Below are 25,076 nucleotides of genomic sequence, written 5' to 3'. Positions count from 1 at the left end.
TGTTGGACTTCTCTTTTTCTCGCACGCGGCTGCGACGTGGTGCTCGTGATCCCCTCCAGGTGGGACCTTCTTGGGAGCCGGAGATGCTACCATGTGGCTGACTCGGTTCGCGCGCGGTTTGGTTTTGGTTTGCTCGCGAGAGGTCTCAGTGTGGTGTTTAGTAGTTTTTTTTTTCGAGTGACGATCAGTGACGATGGGACTGGAGGTGGTTTGGTCGAGATCGTGGAGTAATTTTTTGGGAAGATTATCGATGAATTCAACGGTTTTCAAGCTGGAGATTTTGTAGTACACTGGTGGAAAAGGATATAGTGAGGTGTGTTTTTTTTCTATTTAAAATCGGTTATACTTGTGTCTTAACAATGTTTAAAATGTACGATAAATCGAAGAATACAGTCGACCCAATTAAGTATTTTCGGAACTCGTGATAATTAACATTACGCGAACCGATCATTTTCGTTTACCTACTCGGAAATTTAATTGACGTAATCTACATTAATGACTTTTCCGCGCATCATTCCGATAAACACGATTCATCTCAAACTCAAATTACACGTATTAAAAAAAAATTAAAAAGCTTTGAGTTCATCTCACAACAATCGACAGAACAGCAACGACAATCGAGCCGTGAATTCGAGCAATTTTTACACCATTCAAAATTCCCATCGTTTTTCGAGCCTCTTTCCACACACATCGCAGGCTGACCAGCAAAGAGCCCGAGTCAGCGAGTCACTTGCGGTTCGACAATATCGCGGCCTCGGTCTAGCACCTCGTTAGGACCGCGCGAGCGCGTGAGTTGTGCGTCGACTGCGTCGAAACTAATCCACGAGTCTAATTGGCTGTCGACGCTATAACTCGCTACTCGATTCTGTGGCTCCGGTAATTGGGCCAATTAACTCGTCGAAAAACGCCGGCGACACAAGCGATTTATACCGACCTCGAGGATCATCGATCGTAGCTTTCGCTTACACGTTCGCTAGAATAATCCAGTTTTTAAAATACAATCTTCAGAGTCGCGGCAGCGAGAAACGACGATTGGCCAAATTAGTGAATACTTAGCGGTTCGTGTTATGACAAGGCCTTAAATTCGCGGGAGCTTGTCGCGGGCCTATGAGGGGGTTCCAGCGATCGAGGCAGCTTTTCTGCTCCTGCGACGACGAGGATGACTATACGGCGCGACGGCACACGCGAGGGTGAGACTCAATGCCAGCACGGATACAGGCAGTACTACTGTATGGCAGCCTGCCACGAGCTTTGCATTGTTGCTCTTCGCGACTGATGCGAGATCCGACGATGCTTGGTGGGGGGGGGGGGGCGACTTCCGGATGCCACGCTCGGAACGACTTTGGAGTATTTTCTCTTCTTCGTATACGATAATTCGAGGCTCGCGATGATGGACTTTTAATTGCTCATCACCGGGGAGAGCTCGCGGCGAGCCGACGCGAAAATACCTCGGCTGCTGCAAGCGCCGGCGGTACGAGCTTTGCCGATACATACAGGATGTGCCGTGTAGTTTTCGGAGTAAATATAATGTTGCAGTACATTGGAGAGCGCTTATATTCGGCGAATGATGCGAGACCGCAAATTTCTGTATGGCGTACCGCCGAATTTAGTTGGAATAGATTAGTTGCCCCCGGGATACACACGGCAGCGCTATACGAATACTCGTGAGCTTTATTAGGCGGACGTCATGCGCACGTACTAATCGCTTGTGGATATTAGAAAATTAATGCGCAATCGAAATTAAAAAAATAAATTCATATGTGTATGATATGATACTCGTTGTAATTAAGGCGAAAAGGCGACGATAGCGATAATTGCGCGGAGCGTCTTGGCCGACTGCTAGACGGGGAATACACTTCTGCAGAGTCTTCTCTCTCTTTTCCTCTACACACTTTGTCGAGTTTCTCGACCCCCCGTCTCCTGCCGAGTCTCTCTTTCTATCACCCCCACACAGGGCTCTCCTTCTCTCGCTCTTGTGCTAAACGCAACTACACGGGGGCCGGGGCTGCTTCCGTCGTCTTTGTTTTCCCTTCTTCGCAGTGTCGTTTTGCAGCTGCTCGCGAGACGGTCTTCCGAGGAGGCCTTTTCGACGATGCTGGCGAGGGTTGTTTTTTTTTTCATTTTTCGAGTAATCCCTTTTGAGGACGTAAAATTAGTAGTAAAGCTTCGATGTGGTCGAACGTAGCTTTTTACGATCATAGAAATTAAATATTAAAAAAAAGTAGAAGAGATTTTAAAAAAGGCCAAGTCTCAAGAATCGGCAGTATACTATATGCGGTACACAGGGTGTCACGCAGCAGTGTCCGAAGACGTGAAAAGTGGCGGAATAAAACGTCAACGTCGGTCTGCCACGCCAGTATAGCACCCCTCGCGTGCATCGGACAGCGAGGCAAAACGCTCTCTCTCTCTCTCTCTCTCTCTCTCTCTCTCTCCCTCGCATTACCGCTGCAACGATTCACAGAGCAGAGAGAGAAGGGGGTCCATTTTTCCCCTACCCTCGGAAAAAGCTCAAGCTCACCCCCACCAGCGGAAGCTCTACTAGCGCAGCAACGCGCGGGTAAATCTGGTGGGGGCGGCAACGCTCTCTCCGTTTTCCCGTTTCGTTCGCGCTCTCTTTCTCTCTCTCTCTCACTCTCTCTCTCTCTCTGCACATCGTGGCAGCACAGAGCGGCGGTGGTGGTGTGTGCGGCCGGGGGGCGGCGGCCTCAAAAATACACCGCAACCACACCGCGCGCGGCTCCACCGCAGAAGCCGCCAGCCACCTTGCCAACACCAGCGGCAGCAGCAGCAGCAGTAGCAGGAGCCGCGCACCGAATCGAGACCGCGAGAGCGCGACCGACCGAGAGTTAAACGCCTCTGCGGTGCCCAGGAGTTGATCGCGTGTACTGGTGAACCTTATTATCGTGACTGTTCTTGGCCTCCTCGCGACGATTGCTCTGCCGATCTCGCTTCTTCGAGCTGATTTTGAGGAAGACTTGGACTCGCGCTGGAGATCGGTTGCTGTGACACTGTGATTTTTTATACTTGTGTGCGGGAGAACTCGAAATTTTCGGAGTGTGACGTGTTATTTAAATAAACCTGACTTGATCGGTAGAGTTAAATTGTTATCAGTGCCAGACATAAACGCAGAAAAGCTCACGACAGTGTGTGGAGGAATGAGTCACTAAGACGACGACGAAGACAAGGACGATTCCAATAAACCGAATTTTCCTCGCGACTTGGCAATCGAGCCCTCGTGAAAGAAAGAAAGCAAGCCCGGGATGGAGGAGAATCTGCAAACGGATCTATCCGGCGGGATAATGAAATAAGGATCAAAGGATCGGCGCGCCGCGCTGAAAGGGAGTCGGATCAGCCAGACGAATTCGTCGTTGGGGAAAACAACAAATGTAATTTCTTAAGACTCGTGTCTCTGTGGCTTTGATTTCCCTTCGATTGTTACCACCGTAGGCGAGCTGAAGCTGCTAAGCGATCTCTCCTTAGCGCCTCGAACCAACTGACTAGCCGTCGATCGGTAGGTGGGTGGTGAAGCTCGTTGTGGAGGAACGGGACGTTCGAAGTGAAATTTGTGAAAAACTTTTTGCAATTCTGAGTGACGGGAAAACAGTACTGCGATCGCGAAGGTAGTGACAGAGTTTTATTCAAAACAGTGGAAAATTTCGAAAATAAAATATCGATTCGCGGCTTTTTCCGTTGTGTTTTAAAAGCAGCATTAAAAATTGATAAACAAAATTCGATTAAAACTCACGCAACGGCCGATAAATCTCTAGCAATTTCACCCGTGCGCGTATAGAGTACACAGAATCATTCAATTACAAGTGTCCGCAATTTTAATTGAATCTTTTAAAAACCAATACAACAACAAAGATCTTTTAATGACGTAACCAATTATACGCCCTGCATCAATAGCAGTAACTAACTCAACCTTTCCCCCATATCCGTCCGTTAAAGGCAAGAATGCTCCATCAGCAGGTGACGGCAGGCCGCCGATGACCTGAGGCCCATGACGAATCCCGCGCGAGATGCCCGAGGAGGCGTAGCGGTGGAAAACTACGCCGGCGGAGGCTCCGATCCCTCCTCGCGCCTCCAGCAGAGCCACCACCAGCAGCATCTTCCCCATCACTCGTCCCACCATCATCACCATCATCATCACCATCAGCAGCAACAGCATCAGCATCGACATCAGCAGGACCAGCAGCATAGCAGCAGCGGCAGTAACAGGTTGCGCAGGTCGAGGACGTCGTCCCTGCGGAGAAACGGAAGCAGAACGATGCACCTGTCGGGGGAGACGCAAGCTCAGCAGCAAGCCGCTGCGCCGGCTAGTCAACTGCCCGACTATGCCCTCACCGCCGATCTACTGGCTGAGAGGACTCTGGATGGACTGCTGGCCGAACATCCTGGAGAACTTGTTCGTACCGGTGGGTTTTGATTTGTCGTTTGTTTTTCAATTTTTCGATTAAAAAATCAGCCCACGACTGACTTAATTTGTTAATGAAACTTTTTATCCCGATAATTTGCGATCCTTGCACTTGTTAAAAAAAAATATCCCATTACAGCGAATAAATTACGCCACTGGACTATATACTTTTACAAATAACAAGTATACAGAGAGGAGCGTCATCGCGGCGCACACGTGGCGCAGTTTAAAGTGACGAATAGCTGGATTTTAAATACACTTTTATACAGCCGTGGCAATTGAAGCCGGCATTACACACGCAGATTGACACTTTTTGACGGACATTAATTCAGGCCAAATTGAACAAAAGCGCCCTTCGTATACCTACGCGAACGACGGCGGGAATTCCGCGCGATTACTATCCGTGCGTACAAACGTCCCTATACAATCGAAAATTCGAAATACATTATATAATCATAGTGCTTTGAAAAGCTAAAGTTATGCGCTGCGACGAAGCCGTCGTTACGTATGAGAGAATAACATTATTCAATCGGCCGATATACTGCAAAGCACAAAAAATCAATACGCAAAGCCACTATTGGACATTAGCGGTTTCGCCGTTTACCAGCTATCGTGTTTTCTATCTCTCGCGCATATGGCGGCGCGCGTTCTCGCGAAATTCGATTAAGCTGCTATTTTGAAGCTTTTCGACAAGCTCGCCCGCCCACGCGCGTCATTACTAATAATTACTTTTTACATCGATCGAACGGATATAATACGAGGGAGTTGCCAAACTGCGAGAGGGCTGCATATATGCGCGATGGCATGTTTGATGTTCAACTCGGAATAAAGCGGATTATTTAGTAGTACAAACCGCGAAGAATATAAATTACGTGGAATTTAATCGGTGCATTTATGCGGGAATTTTGGATTTCGAAAATTTGTAGCTTTAACTATACATTTCAGCAAATTTAATTAAAAAAAACAATTACCCAACTGCTTACAGGTTCTCCGCACGTGGTGTGCACAGTCCTGCCATCGCACTGGAGGTCCAACAAGACTCTGCCGGTGGCGTTCAAGGTCGTGGCTCTTGGCGAAGTGGGCGACGGCACCCTCGTCACCGTCCGGGCGGGCAACGACGAGAACTGCTGCGCAGAGTTGAGGAACTCCACGGCTCTGATGAAGAACCAGGTGGCCAAGTTCAACGACCTCAGGTTCGTCGGTCGCAGTGGTCGAGGTGAGGGAACATTTCTTACTGAATTTGTGGTACAGCTGGACGTGTGCCATTTTGGCCGCTAGTTTGGTTTTATTTATTTTCGAGCTTTTTGAAACGAAAATCCGATCGAAAAAAGTGAAACGTCAAGGAAGATTACTATATACGTAAGGGAAAGCGAAGCACAGAACGAGAAAGAGAGCTAGACATTAAGGCAGCTCGGTAAACGAGCCCTTATTCGGCCTCATTTTTAATTCACTCCTCAAATAAACGTGGCTGCTCTCTCTCCCTCTTACCATTCATCTCTCTCTCTCTCTCTCTCTCTCTCTCTCTCTCTCGCTCTCTCTCTCTCTCTCTCTCTCTCTCTCTCTCTCTGCTTCTTTTTTCCTTCAACGGCGGGACATTTTTAATTCGCCGCTCCTCGACGTCAATAATTCACGTCAGTCGACTCGGCTATAAGAAGAGGAATGCGTATAAGAAGACGGAAGATTTCCAGGAGCGAGGCTGAAAAAGTCGCGGCCTCTTAAATAATTCCCCGTAATAATCGCCCCTGCCATCGCTGATTTTTAAGGGCGACGCTTTGGATGTGGTGTGGGTAAACTTTTCCGAATTCCACGGAGCTTGCGACGCTTTCACGGGGGACACTTGTGGGAATGTGCCCTTGTTACATGCCGTGAAGTCAATTTTTAACAGAGTCTACGTTAAAAATCGTATACAAATCATGCAAATGACTCGAAAGCTCTCGCGAGAGAAAACAAAGATTCTGCCGAACGAAAACTTCCTAACTACTTCAATCCCGTGCATTTTTTCTTTCTCTCTGTTTCTCGACATCTCGACGGATCATCCCCTTATTGCGACCCCCTCCTTTTCATACTAAAGCAGAGGATCGGAAAGTTCTCCGAGACGCGAAAAAAGTCACGGACGCGTCGCGCCGCTTAACGAGCGGCTGGTCGACTTGTTTATGGCAAATTGGAAAAGGAAATTACGAGGTTTGCGATCGCGTCGTCGTCCTTTTTTTCTTCTCTTCCTCCTCCTTTTCCCTGCCGTCGACGATTCGCTACTATGGGGCGAGAGAGAAAAAGTCTTGATCCGTATCTTATAAGAGGGCGCGGCCGGGGATATGAAGAGGTCCGCGGAGCTTCGGCGAAAGCTCGACTTGATTTTTGATGATTGGCTCTACAGGGGTGTTTTACTCGCGACACTTTCACGCTCTATCGACTCGATTTTATTTTCTCAAACGAAATAGATTATTTATAAAAAAGAAGCGCTATTAAGTCTTAAAATACCGGTGGAAGCCTCGAAAAAGCTCGGACTGGTTCGTTATCCCAAAGCGCGATGTCAGAATCAGCCGGATAGGCCATAGGAACAAGAGAATCCACTCGAGCCGCAGGCGAGCTCTACACTCTCTAAGTAAAATCGCAACAGTGGCCGAGTCGAACGAAAATGGGAAATAAAAAAAAATCGCTGCACCGAGAGACACACACGCACACACATACACACTCGCTCTCTCACGCAAAACGACAGTAAAAAACACGCACGAAAAAATCCCGGACAACCGACAATTTCCACCGATAAATCAGACAGGGACACAGCCGAAATCGTCGCTCGAACGAGGGGCCAAAGAAATACACAGGCACGCGCGTGTGTGTCTCTATATAGGTCTATATATATATATATATATATATATATATATATATATATATACACACATAGAGAGAGGCAAGCGCATATCAAGCGCGGGAAAAGCGGCTACACGCGAGAGGCCCAGTTGAGTGGTTGGGCGTAAGCGGCTTTGGTTTCCATGGCAGTAAGCCCTCATTATTGCATTACGGGGCCGGCTTCTAACGAGGATATATACCGTATAACGCGACGAGAGAGACAGAGAGATGGAAGGTCGATCGGCTGCGGCATCGACGTTGCAGTGTCTGCGTGTGTTATGGTATAGACAGAGAGGCACACCGGGACGGATTGCTTTTTGCCGATATATCCCTTAATTGGTGCTCTCGGCTCGCCTATTATACGCCCGAGAGTCTTTCGAGGAGGATCTGCGCTTCTGCGGATGATTATGTTACTGTACATAGTCTAGGCTTTGCATGGGTGCTGATCTCGCGCGCGCGTACGATTTTCAAAAAGATACGTATTACCCACCGCACGTATGAAAAATAAAACGTATACAGTCTCAAAGAAGCTTAGCGCGAAACGCGAACTAAAAGCCGAAGCTGAAAATTCAGTACACCAAGAGCTCGGAAAAAGATGACCCAAATGCGCGAAGCACCTGTACACACACCTCCTTACGGCGCTCTCGGCGAGTATTTAGCCCCGTCGGAGTAGCGGGAACAGTTGGAAAGAGCTCGCCGAGAGAGAAAAGCGGAAAGTTGCACAGTTCGCGGAATTCTCGCGAGTGAGACTGAGAGAGAGAGAGAGAGAGAGAGAGAGAGAGAGAGAGAAAACTGCTGCGCCGATGTGAAGGGGTGAATATTATCGTTTTGGCGCAGGACCGTATATCAAGTCCGCACCCCTTTCGGCTCTCCCGACGGGGATTAGCGTCAACCTCTCGGATGCGAGCACGAAAGCTGCCATATGCCCCTCGCTCGTGTGTGTGCAGTGCATGTATATAGCGCTAGAAAGAGCGGAATAAACAAATGGAGTGAGATGGCCGGACGCGCTGCGGAAATATGGAGCGAAAGAGAGGAGGAAGACTGCGGGACGAATTGTTCGAATGAACGTTGGAATTTGAGTGTATCGATGCTCCTATGTCTCTATGCCTGTTGTAAAAATGGTTATTGCTGCAGTTTTTGATTCTCGAGCGATTGGTAGAAGGTGCGGGGACGAGTAGTATAGTCTAGTTTGGTCAGAAAATTTAAACTGTTCTATGAAAAATAATCACAAGAAACACACGTACATTCGTTCGACAGATAAACTCGCTCGGCGAAAGAAAAAACGAATCTGCGCAGAGGATAAAAATGACGAAGCCCGCGCCGCGCCGTCGCATAAATACCGGAGTTACCGGTGTTTTACGGCCGTCGCGCAAGGGAGCAAGGGCTGATACAGCTATCGACAGGCTCGAGTAGATCCTCTGATCGATGTGCCTCGCGAAGTCCGTCAAGCTCGCGCATACCTTCTCCGCTGTTTCTCTCGTCGTCACCTGCGCGACGGCTCCACAGTCGGCCGGCGTCAATTTATGGGGATTTTAAGCTTCCTTTTGATGAATCGTACATACGAGAAGCTCCGCGCGCGTATACGGCGTTGCCCTGTGTATATAAGATTTATCGGCAGCTGTCGACGGAATTTACCTTGTTTATTGTTTTCCGACTGATTTTTGCCCTTCTTTTTTCCGGATCCTCAGGGATGAAAAATTTGAGATTATCGCTCGATGCTTGAATTATTGCTGTTTGCGCTTTGCGAAGATTTACACGCGCGAGTGTATACGTCGTTCTAATTATGAGGGCGATAACGTTAATTTTGAATAAATAAAATCTTTCCGTTTTATTTGTTTTCGGCCGACGGACTACGTTCCATCATCTCGTGCGTCAGACGACGAATAGCAGGGAAGAGGGTCTCACGCGCAGCTCACGCAGAAATGATTTAATAAGTCGTAAAGGTCAGTCAGATCCTGAGAAGGGTCTCGTCGAAATCTCCCGCGAGAAGAGAGAAAAAAAAATCATATCGATTCTATCATTTTTCAGAGACGTCGCTGTACACTGGTTATACGAAATCCTCTAATTTCGATGCGAAAACAGCGCGAGCTTGCAATTAATACGCAGTAATAATGAGCCGCTCTCTGCGTGTATAACACGTATCGAGACGTCGCGCCGCGTATAAATCCTCTCTCGCGCCGATGCTCGTCTTCCTCTCTACAACGCGATTCTTTTTTACCAATTAAAAATTAAAACAATCCCCGGCCCACAGGCGGATTAAACATTTCGCTGCGTCGTCGTCTGCTCCACACATACGTATATGCTAATTCTCGCGCCGTCTCTCGTTATACACTTGGCCGCATACGCTCGGATGAGCGCGCGCCTCGCCCCGTATAAACAAACTTCTTTTTGCCGACGCCCTTCTTTTGTTCGCCGTGAGATTTCGCGCTAACACGTCGTGCGGGGCTTCGATTGTTCGTTAACGGGAATCGGCGTGTAGGAAGTGCGAGGATGAATATATTCACGGCGTGTGACGTTACGCTTCGCTGCAGCGAATTATAATGTGAGGCTGTCGCTCGTTTGTTTGAATATTATAACGATGCAGGCTCGTTATGCGATCGCGAGCTGTTCTCTTTTTCTTCCCGACGAGCTTTGATTCTTTAACGAATTTTTCGGAATTAAAACTGTTCGCAGCTTACACCCGCGTGTGTGCTTTGCCAAAAAGGTATACGTACCGGAGCCGTGTTTGCCCTCGGAAGAAACAAGAGGAGAGACAAAAGGTGGAAGACTGCTTTCTCGACATCCGTGGCAAAGAGGGCGTCAGCCGTCATTTTTACAAGGCATTCTGACACGCGAAACACACCCCAGAGAGAGTGAGCGAGCGAGCTCGGCACATCTCTTTCTCCTACTAGCTCTTGGAGGCCAGTCAAAACGTCAGAATCTTAAAAGACTACAAACACTCTGAAATAACGATCCGAGTTAGCCTCCGTCGCTCCGCCGGGCAAACAGGGGAGTTTTTAACGCTGTGTACTGCTATGCATGATCCCTCGGCAAACTCAACCCTCCTCTCTCTCTCGTCACCTGCCGCAGTGGCATGTGTGCGCGGACGGAAGCTCCGCTTGCCGCCCATACGTCAATTCGACGTGTTCCGATGCAAAATATTTGCCTAATATGGCCGAAAAGTGTCAAAAGTCCCCAGTCTCCCTCTTTCCTTTTATTTTTCATTCCGCGGTCTTTCACCACACGTGCGACGCGCTCGATTTTTAGTTGATTGTCGGCCGCCTGCCAGCCGCGGTCGCTTTTTTTCGACGATGTTCTATTACGAGGAATCGATCATTAATTCTACATTATCGTTCTGTATACTTTTTTTTAACAATCAGTAGAACTCGCTCGGAATAGTCGGACATTCGCTGACGCCACGTGCCATTACGCGCGAGTCCAGCAGTGATAAACACGACACTCGCGCGAGCATGTCCCTCTCATTGAATCCATCCCCGACGACATAACTAACCAAAGACAAGCGACTAGACAAAAAGGGGCTTGCGTGTGTATAATTTCTCGCACGCGAGCGAAGAAGCACGTATACATCTATATATACAAGCTCGGGGGGTCGTGTCCCTGCGCGTCTATGTATACGTCGTTCTTCCGCCGAGTTACACATAATGCCTCATAAACGCCCCCGCGGCGGCGACACGTTGCCGGCAATAAACTCACTGGCTCGTTAGGGAGAAACTGAGCGTAGTGGGGTGTCTTCTTCTGCTTCGACTTTAACCTCGAATTCTTCTTATGCAAATCGGCTTGTATACGCTTTTCTTTTAGTGGGCGAGAGCCGTCGCGTGTGATTTAATTAAATTCACCGCCGTTTCGGCACTTTCGAGCTTTTTTATCCATTGAAAGCGTGTAACTTCTCGTTTGTCGGGGATAGACGTCGGTGGATGAGTCGCGCGTTGGGATTATTTTTATTGGGGAACGAGGGTCAGTTCGAAATAAATGACTCTTTCACACGCTTTTTTTCCGACGATTCGCCCGAACGAACGAAGCGAGCGCAGCCTCCTAATTAAGTCGAAAAATCGAGCCCATTAATCATTCCCTCCCAATTTTTCGCCAGAGTATTCCTCCTCAATTAAAACAATTATACCCTCGCGAAATCCAGCGCTTTTTTTTCGTCGCCCGTTCGCAAACTCGATAGCTCGCAATACCATTACCCGGACAGCCACACGCACGGGCGGGAAAAGCCAACAATACAAACCGACAGAGGCGAATTCGCTCTGGGCAAACTTTCGACGCGAGAGAGTGTTTAACGCCGCGGTTCACCGTAAAAACCAAGGCCAACACCGCTGGGTGAAATAAAACCGAGCCCTTATTTCTCGCTCTTGCGTACACACATTCACCGGCGAGTATTTTGCATGCCGTATGACTGTGCTATCCGGAGAAGCTCTCTGCAGCCCCCGTTATATAAGCTAGTACCGGCTCTGACGTGCTCAGGATGTCGACGGACGAGTTTAAGCGCCGCGCTTCGCGTCTTTTTTATGTCTGTGTAGATATGTGTGTGTGACGAGTGTCGCGGAGTTGAGGAAATATTCGCTTTTATTTTGGCGAGTTTGGTCGAATTTCGCTTTTTTTTATGTATCTATACGCGTTTCAGCGTGGAAGGCTTGCGTAGATGAGGCGATGAACTTTCGAGTTCCAAATGCCATGCAAAAAAAAAAAAAAAATCTATACGCGTTTTGTTTGACGTTCGTGAAAAAGTCAAAAATATCCTGGCGAAAATTCGGGAAGGGATGGAATTTTTAATGCAAACTAATATAGACTTAAAGTACAATTAAAGAGCTTAAATTTGGGATCTGGTTTGTCAAAAATGAGTGCTTGTATAAAATTTTAAGAGCTTTTGGACAAAGCGGGAAATTTGAGATTTTTCGCTGTTTTGAAGTGCAGACAGAATTTTACTGGAGCATCCACTTCACATCGAATTTGAAGGATAATTAAAAGTTTTTCTAGCAATTCAATGTTCTTGGCACTAAAAATATTACTAATCGTTGTACAAAGCTTGCATAGCCGAGAATCACACAAAAAATTCTGACCTTAAACCCGCCCGATCCCGACCCAATAAAATCTCCAAACAACCAAATCTAACCGTTCGATCACCATTTTCCATTATTCAAGCCCTAACTTATTCATCACACCCTAATTTCAATTTCCACCCACACTCTCCCTTCCAACAAAACAAAAAAAATCATCCTTCTCTCCCTTCCAGAAAAACGTCGGTCTTCGGTCGAAAGAGAGAAATTCGAGGAGTCGTCAGGTATAAATAATGCTCGGCTCGCGGTCGGCGGGATTGGATCTGAATAATGGAGCCCGGCAAACCGAGAAACCAAAGCGCGCGCGCGCGATGCTTTTTAATTTGTTTCACGCGCGCGAGTGAAGCATCGGCCTCGCGGGATATATCCTAGGTCGGGATCCTTTATGCCGATCTAATCTCTGTATTATGGAAGCGAACGCGAATACGGACAAAGGTAGAGAGCGAGCGCAGTCTTGTCAATTATTCGCGGGACTAGTTTAACGCCTCTTTTGGCGGGATTTGCGTGGGTGAGGTTTCGGAGGGATGAATTAGTCAGGAGAGTGCGTTGGGGTGGAATTTTTTATTTAGATGCTTACGTACTATATTTGGGAATTAGATATTGATAAGGCCTGCGTGTGCAACATAAGTAACGAAAAAAATCAATTTTTTAATCTTGATGCGCATTTTTTTTTTTTTTAAGTAGTTCGTACGATAAATGGGACAAAGTATATAGATACGCACCACCGACTTAAAAGCACATATACGTTCAAATGGGTGGAACTATTCTATACGCTTTGTCACATTCGTCGATGCTGTTTCATAGCTTTCGCTTGATGTTATTACACTCTTGATACGCTACTTCACTTTTGGATTCACGTTCGCCATCTAGCGGTCGATATTGGAAAAGGGCTATCGCTTCCTTCTTAAGAAAGCTTTGTGACAATACATTTCGGAGTTAAAAAAATATTCTATTTGCTGATATACTTTTATTTAATTTCGAATTTTCGATTTTCATCTCGTTGCAGGAAAAAGCTTCACACTGACGATAATGCTGCAGACGTCGCCACCTCAAATAGCGACGCTGTCCAAGGCGATCAAGGTGACGGTGGACGGACCTCGGGAGCCCCGTTCAAAGACACGTGAGTTCAAAAGCCCAGATATAATTGCTTTCTTCGGTTTATAAAAACATATAGCCAGAATACGACGATGAACGAAGCAGCCCGAAAATTACGTAAACATTAGACTTGTTTTTAGGTCATCAGGCGTTTCATCCGTTCCACTTCGGGCCACGGCCGTTTCCCTTCGGACACCCGCAGGACCCGCTGGGATTCAAGCTATCTGGTAAGCGATCGTGATTAGATATAGTAGCTGCACGTGTAGATATGCCCCGTTTCTCTCGCTTTCTTAATCTTCTTTCTAATTGACTCACCGACCACACGTTCCTCCAAAAAAAGAAGCGTTTCTCATTAGCCCCAGTCGGCGAGTAATACACGCGGGAAATTCGATCCTTCAAAGGGCTGTCGAAGTGCGCGCAATACTTATACGTTGCAACGCGCGATGCACTATATATATATATATATATATATATATATAGATATAGAACGCGTGCATCGATCTTCCTACCACTACTACCCTCTTCTCCGGCACTTAAGGTGGCTAGGCTGCGTGTAACAGGCGCGCGCTACTTGCGCCGACTCGAGGGGCGTCAAAATTGAGCGACGACACAGAGGCGCCGTTCAAAATTGAGTTTTCCCCGGGCGCCTAAGTGGAGCGGAGACTCTGATTAATCCCGAAGCTGCTGCTGCAGCGAACTCTGCCTTTTCCTCTCCTTCCGAATATCCCAGCTCTGCTGTACCGAGTATAGTAGAGGCGGCCGAGTCAAAGCCGCCGCACCACCTTCTGACGTCGACGACGTCAGCCTTGGTAGTTACCGAAGAGAGAGAGAGAGAGAGAGAGAGAGAGAGAGAGAGAGAGAGAGAGAGAGAGAGAGAGAGACTCGAGATATAACTTTTCGCGGCTCGAGAGCTTCGATTATTTATTTTTGTACGTATTCGAACGACGTGTATTTGTGCGATAGTGGAACACGGGACGAAATTAAGTTTCGATTTTGGAGCTGTAGGACTTTTTCGTCGTCTGTCATGGGAGGCAAAGTGATTATTGCCCATTCTCGGCTCGCCTACTACTCCTTACTCCGGTGGGTGAAAACACGCAGGCATCATGGAAAAATTCGTTGGCGGGATGATTCCGCGGAGTCTCTCTCTATACACGTATACACACAGCGAATGCGATTGAAACTCGTTCGAGGCACCAAATTTGATCGAACTAGCCCGAGGCAGCTACGAAGAGCTATATAACTCTGTCTCTCTCTCTCTCTCTCCCACGCAGAGGTAGAGAGCGCTATATATTCATCGGAGGATGGCGCGGTACTGATACTGGTGCACCAACAGTGTATTGTTTCGGCATGATAAGCGGCTTAACGGAGCTTCGTTCGAGCTATTCTCTCTCTAACCCCTCTCCCCCTCTCTCTCTCTCTGTCAGTCGCTCCCCCCTTTTGACCTCTCTCCGCTGCTGGCAGTGCTGATACCTCCTTCGGCAATCGGCAGATACGCTGTTTTATGTCGAGTCGATTCCTTTTAACGCTCGTCTTTTTTAATCAAGGAACGCGAATGCCCTCGATATCTCGAGCTGCGAGAGTGAGCCTTGCGGAATGTAATTTATTCGGCTCTGCTGATGCCTCGAGTTTTGCTTTTATTTTCCGAAGAGCGAGGGTTTGCTACTGATGCTGCTGCTTTTTGTTCGGCTTGAGGGAGAGCTCGATTTTTCACGATTTCCGGCCTCGAGGCTTCGAGGGATTTGTTTTTCTATTTTATTCGAGCTCTGATTGCGGGTGACCCTTGCGAGGTGAATGTAGGTTGGGGCGATTGTTTTTTACTTGGAATTTTTCAGTTTTGCGAGGGAGCTTTCTGATTTTGATTTTTTTTAATGATACGGTTTGATGAAAATTATTTTTAATTTATTGTAATATCCTCAATTAAAAATAGCACAATATGAGAATTACCAGTAATTCAGAAAACGCAAAACTGCAGCGACACCACCCACTCGCTGGTCAGCAGCGACGGCAGCGCGTATCGACAAGTTGCCCGCGGGGCAGCACCTACCTGCCTGGCATTAGCGCGCGCGCGCTTTCAACCCTTTCGTCGAGGTAGTTCGCGCCGCAACGCATAGGTTGCGCCCTTGTCCATCTGCCGCGTCGGTCAGTCGTTCCGAGGATTTTCCATACGCGCGCTTTTACTGTATACTGGCCGCTAACTCGTATGCTAATTCTCGAACGGTATATGGCGCTTACATTCTTTTGACGTGGTAAGGTTTTCTCAGAAGAGTTGATAATTTCATCGATTAGTTTGGCGCTGCTATGTAAACTATTCATAAGCTCCCTGTCGTAAAAAAGTATACTGATCGCTAATCTCGAGAAACTTAAGATTAAGAAGCACACGAACTCGAACTGTACACCACGTCGAGGCCTTTCAAAGCGTATATAGGTATATCCGTATAAGAAGCAGAGCCGAACGAAGGGACAGAAGCCCGGCGAGAAGTGCAGATGAATAGACGACAGCAGTAGCTGCGAAGGAGTAGGAGAAGCTCTGCCGGGGATACTGGCACTTTCTCTCTCTCTCTCTAGCGCCAGGGGTTGTTAAGGTGCCCATTGAGGTGTAACTAGGGGGATGTTATTAAATTTCGCTCGTCCCACCTCGGCGAATGTATAGAGTCTCTCTCCCGGTGGAGTCGAATTTCACGGCTCTACTCCCACACTCCACTACTGTAGTCCCGAGCTGCCCTGTCTGTGTGTGTAGGTGTTCGCCTTTTCTCGTGTGGGACTTGAAAAGACGCCTTGGGAGTACGTGCACGTGTTATTGACCACCTTGGATGCCAGTGTCCGGCGGAATTTTTCGCGAGTCTCTGAGTTCGGCTGAAGTTTATTGGAGGACGGAGTTTCTTTGTCGATCGGTATTCTTTATCTTCTGCTTTGGATGTATACGACGCTCAGATCCCGTATTGTTTAAAGAATGTATAAGTAAGTAAGTTTCTCAGGGAAATGAATCCCAAAGGTGTTCCGGAGTGGCCACTTTGGATAATGAAGCGACGTGATTTCTCATTTCGAAAATTAATTACTATAGCCGAGGGGTGAGAGCTTGCGGTGCGACTTCGGCGAGCAAAGATCGTCCGAAGAAAAGCAAACATCCCCCGTCCTCTCACCCTAATAATCTACTCCTTCTCTCGCCGAACTTTTCCCTTCCCACCCCTTTACCCTGTACCAGTATACCTTCTTCTTTTTATTCTCCTCCTTCTCCTAAACTTGGCAATATAGTTTCGAACAACACCGAAAAAACAAAGTTTTTCACTGTCACTACTCCTCCCCCTCCGATAATTATCGCTTCTACTTTCACCGCCGAGGTCCCCCCTCCCACATCCAGCCCGACCTTCATCTCCTTTTATACACGTACACGCAGAGCGTAGGCTCTCGTCTAAGGGGATGAAAAATTGCGCACGCTACGAGATTCGAGTTAACAAGAAACGCTCTCTCTCTCTCTCTCTCTCTCTCTCTCTCTCTCTCTCTCTCTCTCTCTCTCTCTCTCTCTCTGCTCTTTCCTCCGCCGTCCCCGTGTCAATTAACCGCCTCCGGGGGCCTGGAAAAATCGCGACCCCTGTTTCAATAAGGTGGCCTTTACCTCATTTGGGGGGAGAGATTGTTAGGAGCTCTCTCTCTCTCTCTCTCTCTCTCTCTCTCTTCCGAGCAGTTTAAAACTGTCGCTTCGGATCGCTTTGCACTGAATTCGCGACTTTTTACTTCGCCCTTCGTTCTGCAGCTAGTCTTTCATTTTCTCCGGCTCTGTGTCTGTACTCCTTTATTTTTACCCTCGTTTTCAAACGAACACGACGACTTTTGAACTGTCGTACATCCTGGGCTGGTGTCGAATAATTTGTTTATTTTTTTTCAATTCGCTGTGCCTTTATTTATCAGCTAATAAGCGAGCTTTTCGCGTAGCCCCTCGAGATCGCGCGAGCGGAATACTGATTAGCCTTTGATGTCGGGGCGATCGTCAATGGGATTCCGTAAATCGCAGACGTCGCGACGTGAAAGGTCAGGGCGAGTAACCCTTCGAGACCTGTCTCCCGATGTAAACGAGAGAGACTCGTAGAAAATCATTCGACGCTTTTTCACAGTCTGACCTAAAAATCCCTATTCCTACTCACCAGCACAAACGAATATTCCCCAAACGCCCACACACGATCTCCGAGCGTCATCTTCCGACTCAAAGGCACGTCGCTGTATATAACAAGTCGAGCCAAAGTGTGCGTCACAGGGCCGAAGGATCCTTTAAATTCGCGTCACATTTCAGACGACGGTGGCGATTTTCCGCAGGACGGAAGGGCGCCGCCGCCCGGATTCCCCCCCCCTCTCACTCTCTCTCTCTCTCTCCGTCTTTTAATCAGGTCCACAGACTGGGCGACGGTAACTAATGACGGCTCGTCACCGCGTGAACGCGCGGCGAGCTTCGACCCCGTATACGCCCGCTTTCTAACTTCTATTCATCTCCAGCGGACGGTCTATCTCTTCGAAAGTATCTCTGATGTATACGTGGGTGGCCGAGGATGAATCGGCGTGAATTCTGCTCGATTATTCTGCTTCCTTTTTTATTGTTAAAAAAATATATCCAAAAACGTCTCTCTTTCAACGACCACTCGACTCTCGTATAACATCACCTCGCGCAGTGTTCCAGTCTCGAAAGCTTCACCTCCTCCCCTCATAATCGAGTACACGCTCGGTTAAATAGCCTCTCTCTCGCTTTGATCCGTCGGCAAGGTGACGACGAGGAGACTTCCAGAAGGCAATCCTCGCGCGCGCGAAACTCGCGTCATATCGACGAGCTCCTTCCCCCGACTCGCTATACCTGTATATAAAGCGAAGCTCCTCTCTCTCTCGCAAGCTCGGCGTCGCGATAATGAGAACGGGTGTGCGCGCGTACAGTAGCGGCTGCCGCTGTGCGAGGGAAACTCGACCGAGTTAAAGGCACGGCATCTGGCGACTGGGCGCCTTCTGCGTGTACACTCTTTGAGAAGCGACGTGTAAAGGAGAGAGCGAGGGTATTAAAGGCGACGCCGCGAGTGTCGGGGAAATTGAAAACGTTGGAATCGTGAATTTTAGGAATTTTTAGGAAAACAAGGAGGAAAATAGTAAGTGTAAAAAAAAGCTCGCGCGAGGAGCGGAATAAACTTAACAGTCGCTGCTGAAGGACAGATTTAGCTTCGAAGGAATGAGAGAGAGAGAGAGAGTCGACTGGCTGGGTAAGGGTTAAGTCTTCGAGAGAGCGGCTGGAAGAGCCTTTTTAACGCCTGCTTTGCATAGATCTGAATAGATAAAAGGCGCCTACACCGCCGACGCCGCTAGCGAGAAAGCGAGAGAGAGAGAGAGAGAGAGAGAGAGAGAGAGAGAGCGAGAGAGAGATGGGCGAATTAATTTATTATGTATCTCACGCTAACCGGACGAGCAGCTCTACTCTTTACTTTTCCTCGGGTTTACTGGGCTTTGCTTCCTAATGCCTCTTTAAGTTCAAGCTCTTCGGATTTCCTTCGAAGCTCTTTTATAATATAATCTCGAAGATCGTTCTTTTCACTATCCACGTATAACACACACACACACACACACGCGCGCGCGCGCACACACACGACGCGCAATTATCGCCCCGTCAGCATCGCGCTGCGCATCATTCGCGATAACACCCTATAGCAGCGACAAAGGCCACAAAGGAGCGATCAAGCCGCGATAATACATCATCCCTTAAACTCGACGTAACTTGCCTCTCCCACACCGCGTTTCTTCTTCTCTCGCTCTCTCTCTCTCTCTCTCTCTTCCAAGACACCCTCTCTCTCTTACGCGCGAGCATTTAAGCCCGGCATTTCTCAGGCTCCTTAAGAGGGTAACCCCGAAAACCCTTTACTTGCAGCAGTAGCAGCAGCAGCCCTCCCCTCATTAGTCTTCATTTGTTTTCGGAATTATCGCCCCTGTCCGAAGCTACAGAGGCACGCGAGGGGCGCGTGCGCTATTCGCGCTCGCGCGCGAGGGTTTATTAAATTGAAAATATGTTACCGCTCCTGCGCGTATACTTTCCGCTGTACACGGCTGTGTGTACCGGCGCGGGAAGTGTGTACCGAGTGCCGCATAGTTCGACCCTTTCGAAAGCATGCCTATCATTAAGAGCAGCAGGCTCGATCGATAAATACGGCCGAAGTGTCAACGGAAGAGAGCGTACGAGGGGGTGTGTAGTGCGCGCTTGTAGTGCCTGGGCTTGGTCCAGGAAAATAGAGCGGAAGTAGTTTGCCGGTGTCGGGACAACAATGGCTGGGAATATTTTTGGCGGGGAAAAGTTGGTATAGAGTAGTGTTGTTTTTGGTGGTGGATGTGGGGATGGTGTAGTTTGCGTTTGAATGAGGTTGAGGTGGTGTTTCGTGATCAACTTGTTTTTGATTCGTTTCGTTATTCACCTATACCAATTTTTTATAAAAAATGTCTCTAAAAATTTTAATTATATTTATCGTTTAAAATAAACAGTTTAAACCAAAATTTCCAAAATTACTCAAAACTTTCTATCACCGCGAATCATCGCATTTCTGCAAAACGCATCAAGTGCTCTCGCCGCGCGAAAGCTCCGGCATCGTCCATGCAAAAAGAAAGCTGCTGCATCCTATATCCCTCTCTTTTCTCTGCCGCCGGTACCTGAGTAAACGAAAAGCCCGTCTCCATTTATCCCCTTATCAACTACCTTCCTCGCTACTGCTGCAAGCGAAAAGTCGGCTGAAACCCCCCCCACCCTTTAAGCCTGGGAAGCTTTTCAAGTCACGCCTGTCCTCTCTCTCTCACTCTCGCTCCCTCTCTTATCGTTTTCTTAATCCTCTCGTGAAGTAGCAGCAGCGGCAGCCGTATAACTACGATCGTCCGCTGCAGCAGCAGCGCCGCGCGGCAGCGAAGAAAACTAACGGCGCACTAGTGTGCACCCCCACCCCTGCCATCGAGCTTAAAAATTTCCCCTACAGCGGCGGAGCTTTTTTCTGTCGCGTGCCACCGCCAGCCCCGCGAAAAGGGCTTTGCGGCCAACCAATCCGGCAGGCCACAATCTCCGCCCGCCACGCCCACGCGCCAGTGACTCCGTCGCCGTCCCCACCCCCGCGAGCCTCTCCTTTCCCCGGCAGCTTTTTACCCCTCGAAAACCTCCGACTACTCCCTCTCCCGCTATCGCCTCCCCACCTGTGCTGCGGGCGAACTTGCGCTCCGGAGCTTTTCCGCATTCGCATGCACCCGGCGCGAGCTCCACTGTAGCCAGCTTTTCTTCTTCTTCTTCTTCTTCTGCTTCGAAGGGAGCTAGATGTACGTCTGCAGTTCTGGCTCTCTTTTTGCCGACGGTTCTCGTTCATTTCCCTCTTCTGTCGCTTCTTACCTGCGTTTTTACGCGGTTCTTTGCGCTCACACCATGAGGCTGTTTTTCCTTTCCTACATCGTACGTCGTCTCGGCGCTTGTCAATAACCGAGCTTTTTCATACGATCTACGAGTGAAATTAAAAAAAATTTACATAATTCAATTCAAAATCCGAGTTTGATATCTCGAAGGACACAAGTGGCAAGTGCTTATTCCTCGCTTTCTACACTCCTTTCTTTCTCTCTTTCTCTCGCAGAGCTTTCAGGGAATTTTTTAAACTGCCCCGCACAGACGACGGTATAATCTGCTATTGATCATGGTTTTCTGAAAACCGATATTGCCTCGATTAACCGGAGCTTTTTTCTCCCCGCTTCTATCGCGCTCTACTCTCCGGTATCTCTCGCCGCTCCGATTCACTCTCCCCATCGCTGTACTCGGCTTTTCGCTTTTTTTCTCCTTCTCGCCGCTTCCTTTTGGAGGCTATCTTCTCTTTTGGCTAATTTTACACTTCTTGTTAGAACGCGGTGTCGTTGTCCCTTCGTTTGTCGGTGCCACTTGAGGTGGTTTTGGGATGAGGTTTTAATCTTTGCGTGTATTGTGAAAGTGCAATGTGATATCGTTGTGGTAATGATCGATTATTATCGAAAGCTCGCATGTGACAGCGAGCTGAAGGTTGATTGGAATGGCATGTTGGAGTCGAATAGTTTGACGATAATTTGTGGAATCGATGTACAATTTATTAAAGATATATCACCTAGACAAGGCAGGTTTGAAGCACTGACGACGTATGTATGATCGTTAAATCAGGAATTTTGCATTAATAATTCGCAATACGAATGGGGGTAGCGATGCGACGCAGTAATTTGCGTATACCATATAATATACCGCGTTAATTCAGTGAATTAACTATAAATTTCATGATAATTGTTCACAAAATTAATTTTTTACCATCAAAAAGTAGCATTTTATTCAACGTGAATTTTGATTAATAAATAAATGAGATTGAAAATATTCAACGTGATTTTTAGATTCTCGTTGTTCTTATCATCACTTAATTCAACAACAAAATCCAAGTAAATAAAATGAACTAATAAAAAAAAATATATCATCCTCAACTTGCAGGTCTCCAGCATCTCGGCCTAGATCAAGGTGCCGCGGCGGCAGCAGCAGCGCAGGGCTGGGGTGGCCTGTCGCGGGGTGGTTTACCCCCGCACTGTCTTCCGCCACCTCCGGGTCATCATTCGCACGCTCATCCAGCGGCAGCGGCAGCAGCAGCAGCGGTACCTCAGCCGACGACGGCGGCGGCGGCGGCCGACGGAACCGCGACTGCGGCCACTGCCGCCGCGGCTGCCGTCGCCGCCTCGGCCTTCAACCCGTTCCACCACGTGGCGGCAGCAGCCGCTATCGAGCAGAGGTCGCCGAGGCTTCCCGCTACCGCTAACGGTGAGAATGGTCGGTTGATGTTATACTACTTGTTTTTGCGTGTGCTTTATCTTCCTCTTGTGATTCTGGGGTTTTGATTTTGGGTCGTTGGGGCTTGGTTTTGCGGGTGCGATGCGGCTGTTATTGGTGGCTTTTTAGGACTGGTTGGATAGGATGCTTGTTAGATCTCTTGGTCACAAAATTGCTTTTGGTAAAATACTTGAGTAATCATCCTATTCCTTCTTTGGAAGATATCACTTTCAAAAAAACTTAACTTTGTCACCCGATCCCACCACGAAAACCTGAATTTCCGAGACGCCTAACCGGATCGTCCTCTACTTTGACCAATTACAGAATCATCGAGGGGAGCCGATCACGGGTCGATTAGCGTTTCCGTACGGGAACCGGCGGCTGCGTCTCCCGGAAGCGTCGGCCCGAGCTTGTTGACGTCGGCCGTGGCGGCGACGGCGGCGGCCGTGACCGAGCCGACGCCACCCACGGTCGAACCGACTTCCACGACGACGAGCACCACCTCACCGACTAACTCCAGTCCGTCCGGTCATCATCCACATTTTCAAGGTGAATTTTCCATCCTCATCAAGCTCGAATGAATTCAATAAAATTGGAATGTTGTTGAATCTGAATTGTGGCATGCTTTCTGATGCCTTACTTCAAGTCTGATTTTACATCAGCATCGTTAATTGAATTTTTTTAATTTATCATACCAATCAGGTCTCCACCTCCTTGGCGCCACGAACTCCCTGTTCGGCTCGATATTCGCTCCACTTTTACCGCAATCCTCATGGCTGTATAATCCGCTGTACCACACGCAGCAGTACATCCTGGAGCCCGAGTGGCACGCGCTGGCGCTTCGTATGGCCCAGCAGCGACTGCAAAGGCCGGATCAAGCTCGGCTCGAGGATCTTCGGAAATTGCGAGGCAGCAGTGCGAGTCCCGAGGATGTCTCCAAGGACAAGGAAGAAGCTTCCCGTGATCTTGACAGTCCAGACGGCAGCATCGAGGTCGACGACAGCGAAGAGCCCAGGCCCAAGATCGAGCGGAGGTCCCAGAGCGAGGAGTCGCTAGAGCAGGACAGTAGCCCGAGGACCTCACCTGTTAGGTGAGTATTGGAATAAAATCGATGGATTTTCGGAAATTTTAAAAAATTCTAAACGTAACGTTTCTACCAGGACGGACACCGAGCTGACCCAGGAGGAGACGTCCAGCCGACTCCGACCTAGTCTGGAGAACGTCAACGAGCTGGACAACTCAACGACGCAGTTGGACCATCAGCTGGACCAACAACCGGCCAGTCGTGGTCTGACTGTTAAAATCCGAGTCGAGGGTACAGTGGACCTCAGTACCAAGACTCGAACCCATCACCAGGACAAGGAGAACGTCGGCCAGGACTTGACGACGACGACCAGGCGGAAGGACGACGACGTCGAGATCAGCGAGAGGGAGGCCATCAGGCCCAGGAGAGAAAGAAGCCCCAAACCCAGGCAGGTCTGGAGGCCGTATTGAAGACTGCCGTTGAGTCGTCCACGTCGATTTGTTGATTGTACTTCGTAGGTGTTCTGATCCTCGCACCTCATCCTCATTTCCTTTCGAGATAATCGTATGATTACCGTGTAAATATACGAGTATGGGTTTTCGATCAAGGGAGTTAGGGAGGAAAAGTTGAATGTGATGCTAGATTCGTTAAGTTTGACCGGTTGTATAACGGAATTTTGCAGTTTGCGTACTTTCGATTGTAGCTATATGAATGTAATCTCAACAGTGTGTTTCATTTACGAATCATTTGTTTTTTTTCGATGATTAGTTCAAGCGTCGTTTTCTCGCCACACACGATATCACTCGATAAGGACTCACTCGAGGACTAACCAGGGTTTACGATCGAGTATAGTTTGTAAATACATAACACGGCGCGATTCTGTAGCAGGATGACGTGCCATAGAAAATTATAAAATAATGTTTTTGGAAACGTAAAAAACAAACACACAACACATTGTACTTGTATAATCGCTAGACTCGTGTCTCGATCGTGGTTACACATTATCGCTATTACCGCGAGAAGAAAGAGCCACGACGAGATCGTTCTATTGTGAAATTCTTCAACTAAAACTGTTGTAAATAAAGATAAATGTACGAGATTTCTTAGCGCCTAAGTCCGAGAATATAGTATAAAGATGAAAACCTCTTTCCGAGTATGTCACTTGTTTAGGTTTGAGTTTGTCGAACGCGAGTTCGGTGATGTGACATGTACTTTTTGCGTCGAATTTCTATTGTATAAGGAAACAAAAAAAATCTACTCAACACTATTGTCAGTGCAATATAATGTATATCGAAGTTCGAGGCTCGATAACGAGCCGGCGTCTGAGCCTTTTGAATTTTGTCCCTTTACGGCGATGTTCGACTGTAAGATTGATTGATCGAAATTGTTTAGCTACCGACACATCGAATAAATATCGTTCGTTCCAAGTGCTGCCCTTGAACTTTCCCTAATTATTAGTCTGATTTTCCTTATTGTTATTTTTGTTCCTATACATTCTGTTATCTTTCATCACTCGAGTTCGTTGACACTTATTTATTTTATTTTAACTCTCGATTGTATTTTTCGTTATTATATTATTTTATCAAATGAATAAATTGAATGTTATCAAGAAGCACATATACTTTAATTCTTATCACCTCTGAGTATACCAGGTAAGATCGATTTTCTTTACATCCAAACCAGTATACAAGACGATCAGTATCGACGAAAAATCGTCGTCGACCTCTCCCTCCCAATTTCAGAGATTCAATTATCCGCCGCTATTGCAATTGGGCGCGCGCCGCATTTAAAAACGAGAGTCGACGCGGCGGGAAAGGTCGAGTCGCG

At 47.9% G+C, this 25,076-nt stretch overlaps 1 protein-coding gene across 6 annotated transcripts; it reads left to right on the top strand.

Moving 5' to 3' along the window:
* Positions 1–85: 85 nt before the first annotated feature.
* Positions 86–24,676, top strand: LOC100124151 (runt-related transcription factor 3). 6 transcript variants are annotated; one of them, XM_016986077.3, is made up of 9 exons: positions 86–313; positions 3,949–4,415; positions 5,400–5,630; positions 13,328–13,441; positions 13,545–13,643; positions 21,896–22,225; positions 22,550–22,774; positions 22,928–23,315; positions 23,386–24,676. In XM_016986077.3, the coding sequence occupies exons 2-9, from the start codon at positions 4,001–4,003 to the stop codon at positions 23,717–23,719; spliced, it is 2,136 nt and encodes a 711-aa protein (XP_016841566.1). In that variant the 5' UTR covers positions 86–313; positions 3,949–4,000; the 3' UTR covers positions 23,720–24,676. The 6 variants fall into 6 exon arrangements, with proteins under 6 accessions (XP_016841566.1, XP_031786926.1, XP_016841567.1 ...); XM_031931066.2 differs by lacking the exon at positions 86–313 and adding an exon at positions 2,632–3,386; XM_016986078.3 differs by lacking the exon at positions 86–313 and adding an exon at positions 2,632–3,620.
* The last annotated feature ends 400 nt before the right edge of the window (positions 24,677–25,076 follow it).

This window comes from Nasonia vitripennis, chromosome 5, assembly GCF_009193385.2.
Source record: "Nasonia vitripennis strain AsymCx chromosome 5, Nvit_psr_1.1, whole genome shotgun sequence".
Classification (NCBI taxonomy): Eukaryota; Metazoa; Arthropoda; class Insecta; order Hymenoptera; family Pteromalidae; genus Nasonia; species Nasonia vitripennis.
Note: the sequence above shows the minus strand (reverse complement) of the source record. Positions and strands in the feature narration are given on the sequence as shown.